The 18,805-nt window shown below is 39.0% G+C and overlaps 1 protein-coding gene and 1 pseudogene across 4 annotated transcripts; one reads left to right on the top strand and one right to left on the bottom strand.

Annotated features, from left to right (window-relative positions):
- Window positions 1–447: 447 nt before the first annotated feature.
- Window positions 448–16,500, bottom strand: SAC9 (sacI homology domain-containing protein / WW domain-containing protein). 3 transcript variants are annotated; one of them, XM_087326471.1, is made up of 14 exons: window positions 16,350–16,500; window positions 9,193–9,343; window positions 8,784–8,863; window positions 6,857–7,449; window positions 6,627–6,759; window positions 5,146–6,473; window positions 4,687–4,857; window positions 4,358–4,603; window positions 3,751–4,281; window positions 2,933–3,664; window positions 2,620–2,817; window positions 2,087–2,530; window positions 1,286–1,516; window positions 448–896 (listed from the first exon to the last, which is right to left on the bottom strand). In XM_087326471.1, exons 3-14 carry the CDS (start codon window positions 8,803–8,805, stop codon window positions 633–635), a joined length of 4,893 nt encoding a protein of 1,630 aa, XP_087182597.1. In that variant the 5' UTR covers window positions 8,806–8,863; window positions 9,193–9,343; window positions 16,350–16,500; the 3' UTR covers window positions 448–632. The 3 variants fall into 3 exon arrangements, with proteins under 3 accessions (XP_087182597.1, XP_087182599.1, XP_087182598.1); XM_087326473.1 differs by lacking the exon at window positions 9,193–9,343; XM_087326472.1 differs by lacking the exons at window positions 9,193–9,343; window positions 16,350–16,500 and adding an exon at window positions 8,963–8,981.
- Window positions 13,782–15,683, top strand: LOC147859457 (uncharacterized; annotated as a pseudogene). The gene is made up of 2 exons (XR_015530318.1): window positions 13,782–14,142; window positions 14,248–15,683. The product of XR_015530318.1 is annotated as an uncharacterized LOC147859457 (transcript).
- Window positions 16,501–18,805: the final 2,305 nt, after the last annotated feature.

The raw sequence follows: 18,805 nt of genomic DNA, 5'->3' as shown, positions 1-18,805 counted from the left end.
TTATTATATAAACACCTATATTATCCTGTTAATGTAGAAATGAACTTCCTATCAACCTTATGACAAAATAATGTGTATATGCTTAAAGACCTTAAAGGAGAAATAGATTTATTGGGTGTCTTCTTGGGATGCCCACATTTGAATTGTGGAATACAATGGCCTTGTTCGTAACTTGATGCTTACATTGGAGGAATCACAGAACCAATATACCTAATGTTATGCCAAGGAGAAACCATAAGGAGACCATAAGGAGAAACAGATTTATGCGTTTCTCCTTGTGTTTGGAAACCCCATAAGGAGAAACAGATTTATTGGCGTCTTCTTGGGGTACCAACCCATATTTGAATTGGAGGAATAGGTTGGCCTTCTTTTCTTCATAAGCCAATGCTTTGAAGTTGCCTCTAGGTTGTTTGCAAACAACATTAAATTGATATGAAGTTCATTCCATGACAAAAAAATCAATGATTTATAGTATGGAGCCACATAACTCAATATTTTTACAACAGGTCACCAGTAATCACAATAATGACTGATGAACAAGTAAAAATGCACTCTGGCACCATTCTTCAATTTTTTTTACAACAAGAATATTTATATATATTCCTACATCTAGTCTGATATTAAGACCATGGTCAAAAAGTAGACAAAATAGCCCATTTCCCCATCTCGGATATAGGAACATATCGGTATGCTTTGATCTTATTTGCCAATGAAAGACCAGTTGCCATTGGAGGGTCTTTGAAGACTACATCACCCACATCAGTATATGCTGTTATGTCACCAACCAGCTCAAACGTGAGCTCTCTTGCACAGATTGGTGTTGCGAAATCGAAGTAAAGTGGCGTGGAGACTTGGGTTATAGGCACCAAATAGTCCCCAACAGGAACTCGATTCTCCTATTTAAGAATTAAATAATGCGGTCAAAATCAATGAGAAGTTTCAAAAACACTCTAGAATTATATTCTTTTAGTGGAGAATTTTAGACAAGCTTATTGTTTAATCTAACAGACAACTACCCATTAATAAACGCTAACAGAACCGTAAATTTTGGATATTTATCAGAATACCCCTAAAGTTTCATAAATTCCCAGAACTGCCATAAATACCCTAAAGTTCCAGAACATTCCTAGATTTCTGACATTATCAGAATGCTCCTTTGGAGTACAAACAAAACTTACAACTACAAAATGGATATTCTGCTAAAATTTGAAAGTTTATGGATATTTCTGGTTAGCATTCAACAAGGTAAATAACAAAATAAATAAAAGCAAAAGATTTCCACAACCTGAACTGCCGACACACGTATGTGTAATGTCCCACGATTTATCACTAATCCTTCTATAGACTCCAAAATAGAATCTAGAATATTTTCATTTTTTGTTGTGATAGACTTCACGGTGTGCTTGATAGTGTGCAAGGCATCCAATCGAAACCCAGCAATATTTGGGGCAGATAACGAATATATCTGCTCCACAATGCGATCACTCTCCTTATATGCCTCTCCTTCCACCTGAACCTGTTTATTTTGTAAAACAATCACCGTCACCAAGATTCAGAGGAGACTTAATAAGATCAGACTTAAAATAGAAATCCTAGGAACCAGATGAAAGAATTTTCAATCCAAGCCTAAATATGAGCCTTTGCCATGCATAATCTAATGATGAGGCTTAGCCCCTCAGAACAGTCATCAAATGAATCTCCTCTTCTGTCCAAAACCTTTGAATAAACTACTTCGCTAATATGCACTTGCAAGAATATTCTCTTTACGTTTTAAAGGGAGGAAGGGGCATAATATTGGGCCCTCTGGCATGCTCACGGAAAATAGTAAAGTTTTTCCAATATAAAGAGTGTAAACTCATCTATACGTCATTCTCACTGCTGGAGCATAATGAGGGAAAACAATTTTCTTCAGAAAACTGGAGCCACTGATATTTAATGAAAAGCCATCGTATACATAAATGTAGCTTAATCAAAGATCTAACAGACTAATCCAGTAGTATTGTGTGAGTATAGAACTCTTCAAAACATCATCGATAGTTACCAGTTACAACTTTGAATTGAACTGAGGAAAACATTTTTTTATTACCTTTAAGCGGCCATAGGAGACTGGCTGTTCAAGGAAATTCCTCCAATTTTGTTTCAATAATGAATTATTCTGCATTAGATCTGACTTATCTTGCAAACTGCTTCCTACAACTATTATCCTTCTAGCGTGGATACAAGGAGGTGCCCAAGTAGCTCCACCAGATTCATTTCTCTTACTTGATGGAGCCAAACTCAGAAGATCGAGTCTTGAATCAACTGAAACTCTTGAAGAATTTTGCAGTGTAAGCTTCACCCAAAGGATACGGCACTGCTCCCGTTTTGAAAATTGAAATGAAAGGAAGCGCAACCCTGTTTGGTCGTTGACATTTCCAGACTGTTCTTCACCAAAAACATTAGGGGAAGCAGCAGCTTCTTTGCCCAGGTCCCATCTACCGACTAATGTACGATTTGTTTCAGTGATCCAATTTCCTGCCCATACATCCAACTACAAGCAATATTCCAACGTTTTAGAAATCAAGCTTTCAGAATAGAGTAGGAATTTCCCTGATATCGTTAAAAACGATATACACTTACAAGAGGGGTGTCATGTGGAGTGTATCCACAAGAGCTGACAAACAATACCAATCCTGAGACAACAGATGGAGAGGATAAGACTATAGTCAATGTGACAGTTGAGACACCAGATGGAGCTTTCCAGTATGTTCTTGAGGAGCCTAAAAAGGGATCTACGAGTAAGGAAAGAGATGATACAGCACCTTCCGCAGTTGCCACCTGAGGAGAAACAAAAATTTCAGTTATTACTTTACAAATGCATCCAAGTATTCTGCGTCGAAAGATCATGTGTAAAACAACACACAAGTAGCACACATTATGAAGGCAAACTCACACTTTCTAGCAAGCTTGCATGTGGATATTCTGCTATAGATTTTTCACCATTAAGAAGAGCTTCAAACCACTTCTGTTTTCTATTCATTTCTACACCACCTTCATCAGAAATTAGAGACAAACAATCACCATATACATCTTTAATAGCCTTGGCTGCTGCATTTGTGATCCTCTCTTTCCTTCTTTGGGATCCCAATGCCTTTAGGTGATCCAAAAGCAGAGCATGAAGAACTATCTGAGGACAGCTTTCCAGCCATATTGCATCATCTGATATTAGATTTTGGACAATAAATTCTGTGCCAGCCAATGCAGATTCTTCATTATTGACTCTAGAAACTGAATATTGTTTGCGTCTGCATAGCTCACATATTGCAAGTCCTGGTACTTCAGAAGAAGGCTTCCACCTCAAGCTTGTTCTATTCTCTGTGTTGTCATGGATTTGGGAGCCAGTGATAGCCTCTACTTTTTCTCCAGTGTCTTCTAAAACATACTTTTCCAGCCCTGTTACAGATAAGATTTCATCCTCAAGTGTTACATGCTTTAGAATAGCTAGTTGTGCTGAGATCTGAAATACTTGTGCTGCATATGAAGATGACAAACAGCGATTAGGATCCATGGAAACAGGATCTTTCCCAATAGAAAGAAGGAGCCGATCCCTATCAGCAGCAGATAAACCAAGTTGAAAACGTCTAATCTCCAATTCCACAGCTTCAGAGAATTCTAAACGTCGGTTCTGAGAATAACAAGAGAAGCAAAAATAAATTTCAAAAAGGAAATAGATAGAAACATGGTGTGATTTGTAAAGGACTTGTTATTTACCAGGTCAGAACGACGAAAACGTTTTACATACTCTAAATATTCATCTGAAGTAGTCTTAGTTTCTACATTGATGTTCATATTGCTCTCCATAGCACTCTCCTTATGTAGAGGATCTTCAAATTTATCTGAAGTCTGTAGTGGAGCAAAAGCAAATAAATCCCAATGCTCTGATGGTTTAATGGATGGTATATTGTCCCAGCTGACAGGCATAGAAGATTGACTTGTTACATTTATATCACCTGTCAATAAGTCTAACCCATGTCCTAGACTGCTAGAATTCACTGGTAATACTCCCCCATTAGGTTCAATTTCATGCCCATTCAGCTTTGCTTCGGGTAAAAGAAAGGGATTTGTAATCTCTCTTTCACGTTGTACAGGTATAGGCTTTCCTTCAGGCACAAGAAAGGGATTTGTACCCTCTCTTTTGCTGTCATTTTCATACCTCGCTCGTCCTGGTTTTATGACTCCCTTCCATGGGTCATCCTCAGCCAATAACTTTTCCCATGGAAGAGAGTATCCAAGGACTTCAATCTATAAGCAAAATAAAAGTTAGACTTACATATGATTATTTTTCCATTTGACGAATATGCCTAGATTGAACAACCACCTGACCAAGGGTCATTCCCATGCTTCCTTGAGATGTAGATGCAGGATAGAATGTGATGGCAACTATCCTGGTCAAGAAATCGATCTCTCCTTCCAGCTCTTCATATTCATACAACCAGGGGAACTGATTTTCACCTCTGCCTGCAACGGACCCAGCACCTGTAATTGCAGCATCCTCTGAGTTCACAATAGGAGGTAAAATATAAGACAGCTTTGTTCCACTTGCACAGCGAGGTATAGTAGCTCCCTGGAAATAAAATTACCCATTTTCAAAATATGATCAACAATTCTCTTCATCACAAAAGCATGTACCGATGGAAGTTACCCAACTTCCAAAACAAGCTTCAAGCCATCAATGTGGCGACCAGATCGCACATCAAATGAAGCAGGAGAAGTGCCATCATCTAATCCATGTGCAACAGACAATAAAAGTTGGGAAATGTGGCAAGGGCTTCTTAAAAATATGAACACCTCGACTATTTCAGCAGTGTCCGGGCAAACCTGCAATGATAGAATAATGTGAGAAAATCTATAATGGGATTACAATATAAAACCACTACCTACAAAAACTAGGAGATACATAATAAATGAACTTATTTTTGCAGATTTCCCATTAGCCAAATTTCTGGTTTTCATACAATGTTTTGCTATTGTATGTTACCTAAAAACTGAGCATTTGTCTGTTTTCCCATAGTAAATAGATTTGAAATAAAACTGGCTACAAATCTGTATATGTCATGAATTTATGCTGACAGAAGAGCTTTCAAAAACTACCACAAATACACTTACCCAAATCAAATCCTTTGATTTAATGCTGATCAAATCATTCGGTGCATATAGACCTGGAAAGCTGCTCTGTAAAGGTTTCAAAACACAAGCTGGAGATCGGGACAGAACCTGTAGTGATTGATCCACAACTGTGGGAAAATGTTTTTTCTGTCTGAGACCCAGTAAAATCTCTAGCTGTTTTTGTTTCGTGCTGTCCACAATGACATTCAAATATCTTCTTTGGAGTGTGATCCTCATATTTTGAGCAGCAGCATATTGTTTGGATTTTGATGATGATTCCTCACTAAAGATCTGTAGAATGTGACTATGCATAGCTCTTGAGCCTGTGTAAAGAGTTGCATGTACATCTCCCGCACTTAAAAAGAGACCTGAAAGCACAGATACCGGAGATGGCAGTGTCGCCTCCTTGAATTCATAAACTGTCATGTCATATCTCCTCCATGCTTCATCAGGACAAGGGTGCACCCATGTAGTTGTCCTTGTATTATGGTCAATGTAGAAAACCTTCCCAGTTACAGCGTCGCAACGGCTTTCCCAACCAGGTGGAAGGGGACCAAGAGCTCCCCTAGAAGGATCTCTCTCCCTATTAAATGATGTTCGTGATTCTAAAAATCGGTTTGAGTTCATAGATAGACCCAGCTGCCTGCATTGCTCAAGTAAGACTTGCAAAGCAGAAAAGAAGCTTGCAGCATTAGTCCGATCCAAAGAATCTGCACAGTTAAAGCGCAGGACTCCTTTTTGAGTATTTGATATTACAAATATACCACCGATTGTACCAATATTCCGTACTATAATAGAATCTGGAGGCGTTCTTTCATCAGAAAGTGAGAAATATCCCATTGTAAATCCCATTTCTGGGGCATAAGGCTTCAAAAGTTGCCATAAGCCATCCACAGTTCCTTCATCTCCTAGCATCTTATTTTGGGTGTGCCAATCATAGTTAACCAAGGATATTTTTATGCCTGTTGGTTCTATTTTGTTGTTTACGGCATCTACACACTTCTCGAAATGAAAAGACAAAATTGATTCAGGCTTTCCAGAACCATTACGGAGCAGATTTATGCAAACAATGGGTACAGGAGACGTTCCTTGCATATTACACTTGTATTGGTCTCCATAACGCAGACCCAACCTTGAAAAATAAATGTGAGAGCCTCTGTATGTATCCTTTTCATTCACTGATATCTCTGCTTCTGCTACTGTGGATTTTATCTCTGCTTTCCACCAGATAGGAACAGTGCCACGTCGCCAAACATAAGTACTGAATGGAATAGACTTGGTTCCTGAGAGTGATGGCCAAACAATCTGCTCACACTCAACTTCATTTCCTAAAGAATAACAAGAATGGAAAAATGGCTTCAAATAGTGAAACTTCCAAATGAGAATGCTGAAAATAATACAGATGTAAAGTTAATAGCAAGAATGTATCTAATAAACAACTATCGTATCAGAATAAAGGTCATGAAAAGCTGATATTCTACCTGTACTGAATGCTGAGTTCAAACCACGGGCCAAATACCGAGTTCCTGGATGTAATCTGCTGCGTCTAGCTATCAAAGAAATTATTACCTGTTGACCCCTTCCATCCATAAACATTCCACTCTCTGCAAATCCCTGTAACCATCATTAGAAAGTCAATCCACAAGAATTCAAATTCCATACAAGTGTGTAAATTAAAATTAATGCAAACACATTGTAGGACAAAGATTACCTGCAACAAAGCAACACAATGATCATTTAATCCAAGATTCTTGAAGGCTGTTGATAGCCACTCGTTCCAAACAAATTCCTTGTCTGGATCAGTAACCAAGTGATCACTGGGAAATGGTCTTGTGATATCCCTGGTCTCACAGAAGTAGTACATGCCATCAATGTAAATTTCCTGCAAATCAGCCACATTTTTCGCTTCTAATTTTGAGATGGGCTGTGGATTTCTTAACGTAATCTTCACCCATTGTGCCTCCTCCACTAAACAAACAGAACCACCTCCTGGAAGCTGCTGTATAGAATTTCTTAGTTTTGTTGCAACAAGAAGCAAACCAACATTTCCCAGGACTGTATACCCCAGTATTGCTCGTGCATAAACCTTGCTCTTCACAACTCGTGAACCTGCAGTTATATGATTAAGAGCATCTACCTCTGAGGAGAATTTACCATATCCAAGTCTATCAGTAAATATGAGTTCCCCTGTTGTAGGATCAATTGAAATCACATGTGTGAAACTTCCTGTTGAAAGGTGTGACAAAATGAACCTTTCACTAGAATCAAGTTCTACAATTAGGACTGATGTGTCCAACTGATAACCTGCAAATCAGAATCGCATCACAAATTCAACATTCATAAAACCAACAATTCAGTTTTTTTGTAAATGGGCATGTTTGTTTTCTAAATCAATATAGAATCATGAAGAAACATATCTGCTTTTATAAAAACCAAAATATTCCAGTCCCAGCCCCAAATGACTAACCTGCAGATGGGGCTGGGGGGAGCGGAAATTTTCTAATCATGTCCCAGAAAAATTATCAGTGACATCCAATGGTACATTCTATTTGATCATGGAATATATCTCCTCCATACTAGAGAGAGCAAAAACATGTGGTACAAGAGCTGTTATCGGTAACTCATTACTGGATTCAATGATGAAAATCAAATGTGTGAGCAATGCCCTATTACAATGCCAACTCATGGCTAGGGATACATCATCTAGCATACCTAACACCAGTTCCTAAAGTAAAGCATATTTTTCTCATTGATATCTTGATAGAGTTGACACCAAAAGCAGGTGACCGTGGACTATATAGCCATAAAATATATCTCTCAAGATAATTAACATTGGTACAATCTAGAACACCAGAGAGTAGACTCATCCCACAACATATACATGAGCATGGGTGCATTAAGGTAGTGAATCTGTGACTCTGGCACATTCATCACATCTACACAGTGACTGGAATTGTAGTCCACTCAGGCAGCCCCAGTGCATGCACAATCTGCCATTGAGAGTAGACCACCCTGCCATTAATATCCAGAGACTAGTTGCATTTGCAAAGAAGCCCAGAAAAGCATGGCTTAGTCCAGATATTGCCAAGACAATGTGTCTGGACACACTGCGTGAGAATGTTTCACTTTGGTTCCATAGCTCATACTTTAACCTCCATGGTGATAGAACAATATATCTATCACCCAATCTGCACAACATACTCAAAGAAGGATATCATAGCATCACTGATTGTGAATCAGAGGGCCACATCCACTAACCTGGACATGAACAATGTGCTCTACATTTCTACTTTGGTTCTTAAAAGGCACACCTCTAAGACAAGTACACGCTTACACACCCAAGGTGATAGTAGTTGTTGGTCCCCCTGGTTCTGGAGCATAAACTGTTAACTCGAAGAAGCTTACTATGCTATGTTTAATATCTAGCATTGTCATCTATTTCTCACATTACTCACATGAGATGCATATAAAATCAGAATATTTGGTTATAATGTTTTAGCACATGTGTTAGACCTCCATCAATTTGGAGGGCCATGAAGTTTTATGTGTGCAAAACAGTTCATTTTTTTAGAAGGTTGGAATATACATGCACTTGACTGAACAGGATTTTTTAAGTTAAAAGCTTCAACAATAATTACCTGGTTTACTACGGTCATCCATCGTTTATATATGAGAGTCAATATCCATATACAGCTTATGGCCATGCAATGAAATTCTTCTGCAAATGATAGAAAGTATGTAACATTGCATTAATGAAAATAAACTTCAGCAAAAGATGACTATATCACTAATGCCTTGTGTCTTGAAGAAATCTTAGATTGGCAGTCAAAACTTTCAGAACCAACATCTCATGGTGATTGAATTTTCAGAAATTTTCAAATCCTTATTGAGATCACTTATGGTAAGATGCTAATTGCATTTTGACGTTTTTGATCAACATTGTAAACAGCCTGGGGAAATATACTGAGAAAATTCTTAAAGATAAGCTTCTATAATAAAATAGAATTATCATAGAAAATAGCAAAAATTATTAGAATTTTATGTTACCAATTTTTTTGCTTTTTGAAAGACACAATACTGCTCATTTCCTTCTGATATACATGGCTTCCCAGTTCAGTACTGCTTCGTTTCCACCCAACAACTTGTCTAGAAGTGCATTTGCGCATATATGATGTTCAAAGAGCTCAGAGTTTTACACCTGACAAGAATAACAGATTTGGTCTTGTGGAGATAGGGAAGAGCTTAAAAGAAGGGGTCTACAAACAAAGCAATGGACAGAAAAAGGATTTTGAATTGGTCATAGAGTCTAGAGTTGCTCATCATCTAATACATTTTATTTATGAAATATTGTCGATATTGTCACGAATATCATTATCAAGGACCTGGAGACTAACTCACCTAAAGAAAAATGTGTCCTTGACGAAGCAAAGTCAGCAATTAGAAATAATGCCACAAGCATAAAACTGGAGGAATATTCTTGACTATTATGGAATCCTAATGACTCCGTTGTTCTCTCTTCAAGTTTTTGATTGATTAAAAAATAAGCATACACTTGTATCTCTTGTATAAATCAAGATGTATTTGAGCTTAATATCACAAATTTTTTTCCATGGAAGTTTGAACCAATTAGACAATATGTTCATGGCATCTAAATGCTTCAGAGATGTATTTTTGACCTTGCCTATCCTACTTTGATTTTTAATGCAATATTTTCTTCAAAGTGCAATTCTAGAACCATAATAACAGTGAAATTTTTAAGCCACATGCAAACAAATGCAAAAATACAAAGATCAAACTAACACCGGGTCCATAATCTGTACAAGATAGCAAAGAGATCTTAGATGTAGCATTCCCTTTGTTATGTGATCCCTATTCTCCCTAGATATAATGAGGAGATAATTTTTTCACAAGTGGTCTGATCTTGTTTAGAGGAGCTCTACTCATTCCATACCATTTTTGTTCAAGGTGCTTCATCTGTTGTCTTATCTTGAGATTAGCTTATCTTCTGGCATGAAATCACAGATATGCATGTTGCATCTAGAGATTTTGACATCATTAAATTCTAACTGACATTCTGCCTCATGCATCATTTCACATATCACCCATTCAACAATAGTATCACATGAAAACATACATACACAAATATATAAAAATCTTCTACAACATACTAAGACCATTATCCATATGCCTTCACTTTGTATGAAACATACTACATTCCCTATCTTAATTTCTAGCTAGATATGCATTATGCAGCCGGTGATTGACTCCGTTTGAGCTTCATTTCTTCTATTTGCATAACATTCAGAATGTTGGAAACAACACATACACTGGTTAAAATTTGTGTCCCGCGATGTGACACAAGGCGTTGGGGCACAAGTGATGAGAGTGGTCGGCTCTGCACACTTTGCCCTAAACAAGTTCACGAGTCTGAGTATCACACTTTGATACAATGCTCTGCCTTTGATCATATTCGACCAATCCTTGCATGAATTCCTCTCACAACCTCAATGTGCACTCTAGATTGCAACATTCATTGGTAAAGTTCTTGAACATTGAGAGTCACTACTCACTTTCACACGTATCACGTGAAATGTAATATTTTTGGTCTCATAGGTCATATTTGACCTCCGAAGATGATAATATAATCTCTCTCTCTCTCTCTGCCATGTCTGTCCTCTCCTCTGCGTTTTCTGCAATGTGAATGTTTGTCTGCGGTCTCTGCAATGTCTGTCCTCTGTGTTTTCTGCAATGCCTGACCCTGTGCGTTTTCGGCCGAATCAGATTCCCTGTATCTTCTGCCAACTCTGTTCCTCTATGCTTTCTAACCAGTAGAAATCTCTAGAATCTATATTGTTCTTTCTACCCTCAACATCTCCTATAGCTGCTGTCCTAAGACACCATGGAGTCTTAATGGACCGAAAATTAAAAGATGGATCTTAACACGCACGACGAGGGTCTAGATCCATGGAAGACCCCAAGAAGATACCATAGACGAAAAGGACAGGATGGAAGCACCCCGAATAGCGTTAGAAGGGCACACAAGGCACCTAGAACGCAGGCCCCATCCGACATTCCATTTGATGTCAAAAATGGGAAACATGATTTATTACGCCATTTGATTGCGCAAGAGATCAATCTTATTCGAGAAGACATAGAAATAGCACTAAAAGAAGAAATGAAAAAGGAGATAGAGAAATAGAAAACAGAATTGTATGCCCCTCTCAAAACTGAGTTATTAGAAGAAATGCGAAAAGACATAATAAGCCATGTGAAGAAATCACACTTACAGCTCAAGGATGACATGACACAATACCTTAAGGATGAAATATCCTCAAGTAAGGTTGAGTTAGGAGCTATAAAAGTGGATTTAGAAAAAGGACAAGAAGCAGTGGAAAGATGCATCTCTACAGTGGAAGCCAATGTCACGAAGGAAATGCAAACATGGGCAGACATGGCCAAAGATGCCAAAGATGCCAAAGCTCAAGCTGAGCATGCCCAAAATGAAATTAAAGCAAATGCTCCTTGGATAGAGGTAGTAAAAAAGCAAAAAGGAACATCCATGGATAGGGTTGCAATGCTGATTGCTACTTTAGAAGAAGAAGCCAAGAGGAAAGCTCGTGCGTTGCATGTACTAGTGGTTGGTTGGGCCGAAAAGGGAAGTCCACAAGAAGATGCCAAGAATCTCGGAACAAAGATTGGAGCATCAGATATTCCATTTGCTTCGGCGTGGAGGGTGGGAAGAGATGAGTCTAGAGCTAAAGCACTTATCATCCGCTTCATGGATATTGACAAGAAAAAAGCTTTCCTCTCTAAAAGAAAGGCACTCAAGGGTGGCACACCGCAAAGAAAACATGCCACGAGTGTTTGATGCAAGAAAGGAAGGTAAATGGGCCATATATAGAGACAGCAAGGTCATTATTACAGAGAAGAGAACCGCATGATGATATATGGCCTATGAGACCCTACGCATGACCATATGGAATTGCAACGGCTATCTATGGACAGATGTCGAATATTTTGAAGATATCTTCAAAAACCCAGATACTGCTATGTATACAGAGACCCACCAATGCATGGCTAGCAAACTCCCTGAGGTACAAAGATATATAGATGGGAGTCAATATGTCGTCCCCAACCTCAGACAACAAGAAGCACTAGAGGTTTGGGAGGAGTGGTTGTGCTCTACAAAAAGGAGCTCCATGATAGAGTGCATGATGTCCATAAGGATGTAGATGCACGATACATGTGGATACGAATCAAACGAGGGGATCTTAGGGAGCTATATATTGCAATTTGCTACTTTCCACCTGCCTACTAAAGGTTTGCACCTCTAGGTGAATCACCATATCTACCATTATATGATCATTTCATAAGATTTGCTACTATGGGGGACATTATACTATTAGGAGATTTTAATGCACAAACCAAGGATGAACAAACAACTATGTTTGACACCAACGAGGCTGTTTATGGAGAAGTTATGGCAGAAGAGGTTGGTCTAAAGCGACAAGCTCAAGATATGAGTGCTATGACTGAATATTGAAAACACTTTCTAGCCTTGGGAAGTGCGCCTGGATTTGTGATATATAATGGATTGTCACAATGGCCTGGATCAAATGCTTTGACATGTTGGAACCCAAAAGGAGGTGCAAGCACAGTCGATTATCTAATGGGATCTCCTTCGCTTATACCTGAAATAAAAGAGTTCACTATATCGGGTAGACCTATTGGCTTGGCAGCAGTTCATGCATATACACTTCGAGGTAAAGGATGGATGCACAAAGGATGTATATGCTAAGGAGAGTGGGCTGGCTATGTATCTATTTACTTGCGAGACAATTGATGTGTATAGTTGTGGTGTATACAATGGCATGCTCCATTTGGATCCTTTCGCACCCTTGAAGAACTTACCCAAGGATTGTTAAAATCATTGCATAAAGCAGCCATAGATGCCTTTCCTCACACAACAGCCAATCCCCCCCAACTTGGGAGAGTAATACAAAATAGTTGGTATGATGAGGAATGTCGTGATACAAGGAGATGCTTGCAGCGTGATGTAACTCGGGGCATTTATACACACAACCAAGCGAGAGCAACCTTCCAACGCCTTGTAAGGAAGAAGAAGAGATTGTATTTCTCTAAATTTGAAGATCATTTGTGCCGCTTGTTTCTAGGACAAGAAATTAAAAGAGCATGGAAAATGTTTGATGAGAGGCAACCTACCACACAACAGACCTCATCTCAGGTGTGGCATGAATATGCAAAGGTTCTATATGATATCCTGGGGAAACCTCCTCTTCCCCACCCACATGGCTCATGCCCACATGAATTAACCTTTTTTACTACACAAAATGTAAGAAATGTCATTGATCGGCTACAATTTGGGAAGGCCTAAGATCATGATGGATTGGTGGGTGAGCACTTTATCTATGCCCGTGACACCTTGCTCCCATTGCTAGCACACAGCCATGTGTGAAGGTTTTCCTACTAGCCCCTTGATGCCAAGCAACTATAGGACAATCATGATGGGTCATTACTTGGCTAAATTGTATGGCTTGATTCTAGAATCAGAATTGAGTATATGGGCAAACCGGAACGGCTGTTGTTCAGTTGGATAGGCAGGCTTTCAAAAGGAGTTCACAACTTTGGATCACATATTCACCCTCCAAGCCCTTGTTGAGGAGGGCAAAGCCCATAATAAGAGGATTTATTGCTGCTTTGTGAATTTCCAAAAATCCTTTGACAATGTGCCACATGCTCGGCTTATGCAGCGGCTAGAAGCGCTTGGTGTTCCTACAGATATGCAATGGGGAATCTATGCACTCTATGAATCCGTGTCAAGAAATGTGTTGTCTTCCAAAGGTTTGTCAGAGGCGGTGGCTAGCACAACCGAAGTGAAGCAAGGATGCCCACTATCACCCACTCTCTTCGGTCTCTATATCGATGAGGTATCACATTACATAGAGAGATTCGGGGGTTCGGGAGCACGCCTAGCAGGTATAGCTATACAAATATTACTATATGTTGATGATATTGTGCTGATTTCTCACTCTCTGGAGGGACTACAAAGACATCTAAATGCCTTTAAACTATTTTGTACAGACAAAAGATTGTCAATCAACATGGATAAAACTAAAGTTATGTTGTTTAACACCACTCAAGCATGGGTAACAAGATCAGAACCGGAATTCTTCTTGGGAGAGAAAAAGGTGGAATACACACGCTCCTACACATACCTAGGAGTAACATTTACAGGGCCTAGGTTCTCCTTATGGAAGGCTGCTTGTGCCCAACTTTCTTGTGGATATGCAGGATCTTGAGAGACAATGTGCATATTTGAAGTTCCACGAGCCACGAACTAAGCTATGGTTATTTGATACACTTATCACGCCAACTCTTCTCTATGGAGAAGAAAAAGGGGGACCGAGTCTTAACAAGGCAAATCATTGGAAAGATTTAAAGAGACCTTTAGTGTCAATGATTGCTCGCATGATAAGGAGCAAAGCATCGGTGCCTCACGATATAATCCGGGCAAAGATGGGAGCAGCACCTATAATCACTGAGGCATTGTTCCGATCAGTGACATTTATCCAACGTCTTTGGGAGCTCCCTAAACGATGGTACCCAAGGTTGGCACTTATGTCATCAAGACAACTGGCTGAAAATGGAGACATTCATTGTTGGTATGCTGAAATGCAACAATGGTTCAAGTCACATGGCATGAGTATAAATGCACAACCCCTGTTCCAATATAGCTTGGACTGTCCCCATCTAAATATGACCAAAGTGGAAAAGAATAGAGTGATCCGAACTGATATTACTAACTTGGAAAACAAGATAACATGGATCAGCCCCAAAATACCACTTGGTATGCGGATGGCTCACTATAAGACACACTTCTTACACACATCGGAGGATGGATTCATCATCAAGCCACCTTATATGGACATACATCTATCCTATGCGCTACACAGTGTGATAGGGCAGCTGCGAACTCCATCACATCAGCTACAGATTGAGGTAGGCAAATATACATGATTGCCTCTAGAAGAGAGAATTTGCCAATTGTGTCATCAAGGAGTGGAATCCGAAGAACACTATGTTTGTCACTGTAGTGTCTTTTATGAAATCAAAGGGAGATACCATTGCCTCTTTAAACAAGGCTTTGGCCCACTACGCAAGGTAATGGAATATGAGGACCAACAGTGCCTAGGACATTTCTTGCTAGAGCTCAAGAGACATCGGGAAAAGTTATTGAAGAATATAGCCACACACGCTCATCCACAAAGAACAATCGCAACTTTCTTTAGCCCCATCACTCCTACTAATGCTACAAGTTAATCACGGGATACACAAATGGGCTCCCGACCAAGACACAACAAAGGGGTTACAATTGATCGGGCAATAGCAATTTGCCGTGCATGTAGACCCTAGCCCCATGGACCACGACCTCAACACCCTTGTCATCGATAGATAAAAGCCATTACCTCCCGCCATCGTAGGTGCTTCCCTCGCTTCGGAGACATTTCCATTCTGGATCGACCTATGCCGAACATGTGAGAATCTCACATGTGCCGAAAACCAGATTCCCGCGTCTCTTTTTATCTTATATACTTTTATATTTATGGAGTATTATTTACTTCTCTTTTTTATTTGTTGTTCTCAAAGACGAGACAACACTTAAGATATAATCTCTTGTTTGGTCTTATAGATCACTTTGGCCTCTTAAAAGACGTTAATATACCTCTCTCTCTCTCTCTCCATTGTTCAGTCTCCTGCATTCTATTTATGTCCAATAATCAGAATCAATGATAGCATAGAGACACATATGCAAGCACTATAAATATCCATTTCAAAGCATTCAAGGATCAATAATCACGTCAAATGAACACATCCATATAAAAAAACGAAAATATCACTCTCAAGCAGACAATTATGTGATGCGGTCATAAGCACACAGCTACATATAACCAGAGTAAACATATCTCTCTCAAGAATTCTATTTATTCCACGGATCAGAATCCATAATCATTTCAAATCAACACATACATACATACATATATATATATATATATGTGTGTGTGTGTGTGAAAAAAGATTAATTATGTCTTTTAATATTTTGTACTTGGTCCACAGATCGGAATCAATATGCACACATATATATACGAACAAAATAAATATCACTCTCGAGAATTTCTGTTTACCTGTGTACGAATGGATCTATGAGCAGAGAGATCGGCGGAGGGAAATTTTGAGCTTTTGGAAGAAGGGAGAAATACCTATCTTTTGGTGGAACAAAAAACAGATGACTTCTTCTGCTGCTGCTGCTACTACTACTACTTCTTCTTCTTCTTCTTCTTCTTCTTCTTCCCTTCCTCTTCTTTTATTTTCCTGTGCTTGGGAGAGAGACCAAGAGGGTATTCTGGCAAATTTGCAAAAACTTGAGGCCATTTCCTTCGTAAATAATTTAATTCTTGGAATGGGGCCTGCCGAAACCGAACCGAACCAGTTAGACCATTCTGAGCAGTCTCTTGGTAGGTTGGACAACACGCTATTTCAATGCACATATTGAACTCACATTTAACAAAAACATATTCGGATATCCACCCATGTTGATGAAAGTATGTTTTGTGGCTACTTGGAAATTCACGTGTCTTGTTGTGAGCTTTTCACATTCGGTCGGACGCTCTCCAAACATGGATAGAGATCGACATGAAGTTTGTTACGTCCTTTGACAAATCTAGTCAAGGGTCGCTTGTTGTGTACCACTGAATAATAACAGGTTAGTTGTCATGTATGGCCAAACGGAACATTGTGCAAGCCCTTTCAATTGAGCAAACTTCTCTGTCTGTTACATTCGAATCAACACATGTGGTGTGAAGTACTAAATCCTCCAAATCAAGTTGTTTTGTGTTGTGTTTGCTTCCATCAATATTTCTAGATTGACAACGTAGATTTGGTGGAGACATGCTTCAATGATCTCTGGCAATGCTTTGGTACATAAAGAACCACTATCATCGCTAGAGAGATATCATCATCATTCTTCAAGCTCTAATAGATGTGATCAATAGAAGTAAATTGTGGTAGCATGTGTGGCCTCCAATAAAGCCAAATGCTTGATAGAAACTCTGATGATGATCATGACCAATGATGGAAGAGGAAGAAATACACTCACAAACTACCAACTTCTCCTAGCCTCTGAATGAAAGCAAAAGGAAAGAAGGAAACTCTATAAGAAGAAGGATGTCAATGGCAAAGCATGTTGCCAAAACAAAACATAAACGTTTTGTAGCAAGCCTAAGCACATCGACGAGGATTTTCACAAGAAACAAGAGTGATGTTAGTAATTGCCTACGGTCAACTCGAACCATGGCAATATATGGTGGAATGTTTGTGATGAACCATTAGGCAAAGTCAACGACGACCCTAGCAAAGATGATGACATGTTTCTACTCGTGCACATCATACCACAAGAAAAATCACAAAGAATTGTATCATAACACACCATGTTATGTGGAAACAATCATGGCACTCCAGCCAATTCACCACACTGGAGAAGTCTTGTTGGGCAATGACAATGAACATAATAAATGCATCAAGAGGATATTGCATGTTGCGACTATTGCAGAAAACGTATTATCGGTCAGACAAATAGTGCAATAAGGCATGCAAGCTCAACTCAATAGTAATAGGTTCTTCTTCTTCAATAAAGGCCTCAAGGACAAGGGACAATTCAGTCACCCACTTTATTCTTGATGGCAACATGTTGAAATCCACAATGTTTGCCAAAGGACAAAACGCCACGTCCCACATAGATATATGACATGAATGTATTGGCTATGTCATCTTGAAAATGTTGCAAACAATGCAAATATGAGGAGTCATGAGATGACTCCAATCTTGAAGTGAAATGGGGTAATTAATGTGAGCGAAGCAAGCCTAATTGGGAAGTAATGGTGAAGGGTCTAAGCATGAGAAGGTGAAGCTTCATTAACAACCACATGGGCTACCTCATGCATAAAAAAAGTGAAGTGTTCTATCACTTTTGAAAGTTAAAAAATATTGTGGAGAAAGACACTAGCAAGAACATTCATTGTATTCGGTTTAGTGGCAACAATGAATATTTCTCCACTAAACTATTGGATTATCTCCAACAAGTGGGAATGCATCGATGATTCATATGATGGAAGTAGAACAAGGGAATTTTAGGGCTAAAAGGTAATTGGTCTTCAAATGCAATGATCATAATTATCACATATTCCTTGTTGGCAATGTAGGACTTGTAGAGCTATCACGACTATGGTTGAAAGGAGTGTAAATGGTGTGGGTTAACTACACACACATGTGCGACATAGTAGGTGTGGGGGAGTCTATGGAAACTCCCCCACACCACTAAACACCATGGTAAGAAGGAAGTTAAAAAAACTAAAAGATAACTAGGCTTCAAAGGGGACAATCATGATTGTCGCATAATCCTCAATGGTAAGTGTGAAGTCAATTTTTGCTCGTAAAAAAAGACCATGGCAAATACATCAGATGCTAAGGTGTATAAGAATAAAGCACGATATGAAAGGTTCAAGATTTAAAAGACGAATGAAATTGAAGGGATATTAAGTTAGAGGCGTTTCCCAAAAGTAGAAAAATCATGAAAAAAGAAAAA

Source organism: Azolla caroliniana, unplaced genomic scaffold, assembly GCF_043228905.1.
Source record: "Azolla caroliniana isolate FFs.n. ecotype wild unplaced genomic scaffold, voAzoCaro1.0.p SCAF_10, whole genome shotgun sequence".
Classification (NCBI taxonomy): domain Eukaryota; kingdom Viridiplantae; phylum Streptophyta; class Polypodiopsida; order Salviniales; family Salviniaceae; genus Azolla; species Azolla caroliniana.
This window is presented reverse-complemented; position numbering and strand designations above follow the sequence as displayed.

Excerpts from the sequence above, each read along its gene's own strand:
- SAC9 (XM_087326471.1), bottom strand. The coding sequence starts at position 8,805 with ATGGATGACCGTAGTAAACCAG. Across the intron at positions 4,858-5,145 it reads AATCAAAGGATTTGATTTGG|GTTTGCCCGGACACTGCTGA; the intron begins GTAAGTGTATTT and ends CTATCATTGCAG. Across the intron at positions 897-1,285 it reads TACGTGTGTCGGCAGTTCAG|GAGAATCGAGTTCCTGTTGG; the intron begins GTTGTGGAAATC and ends ATTCTTAAATAG.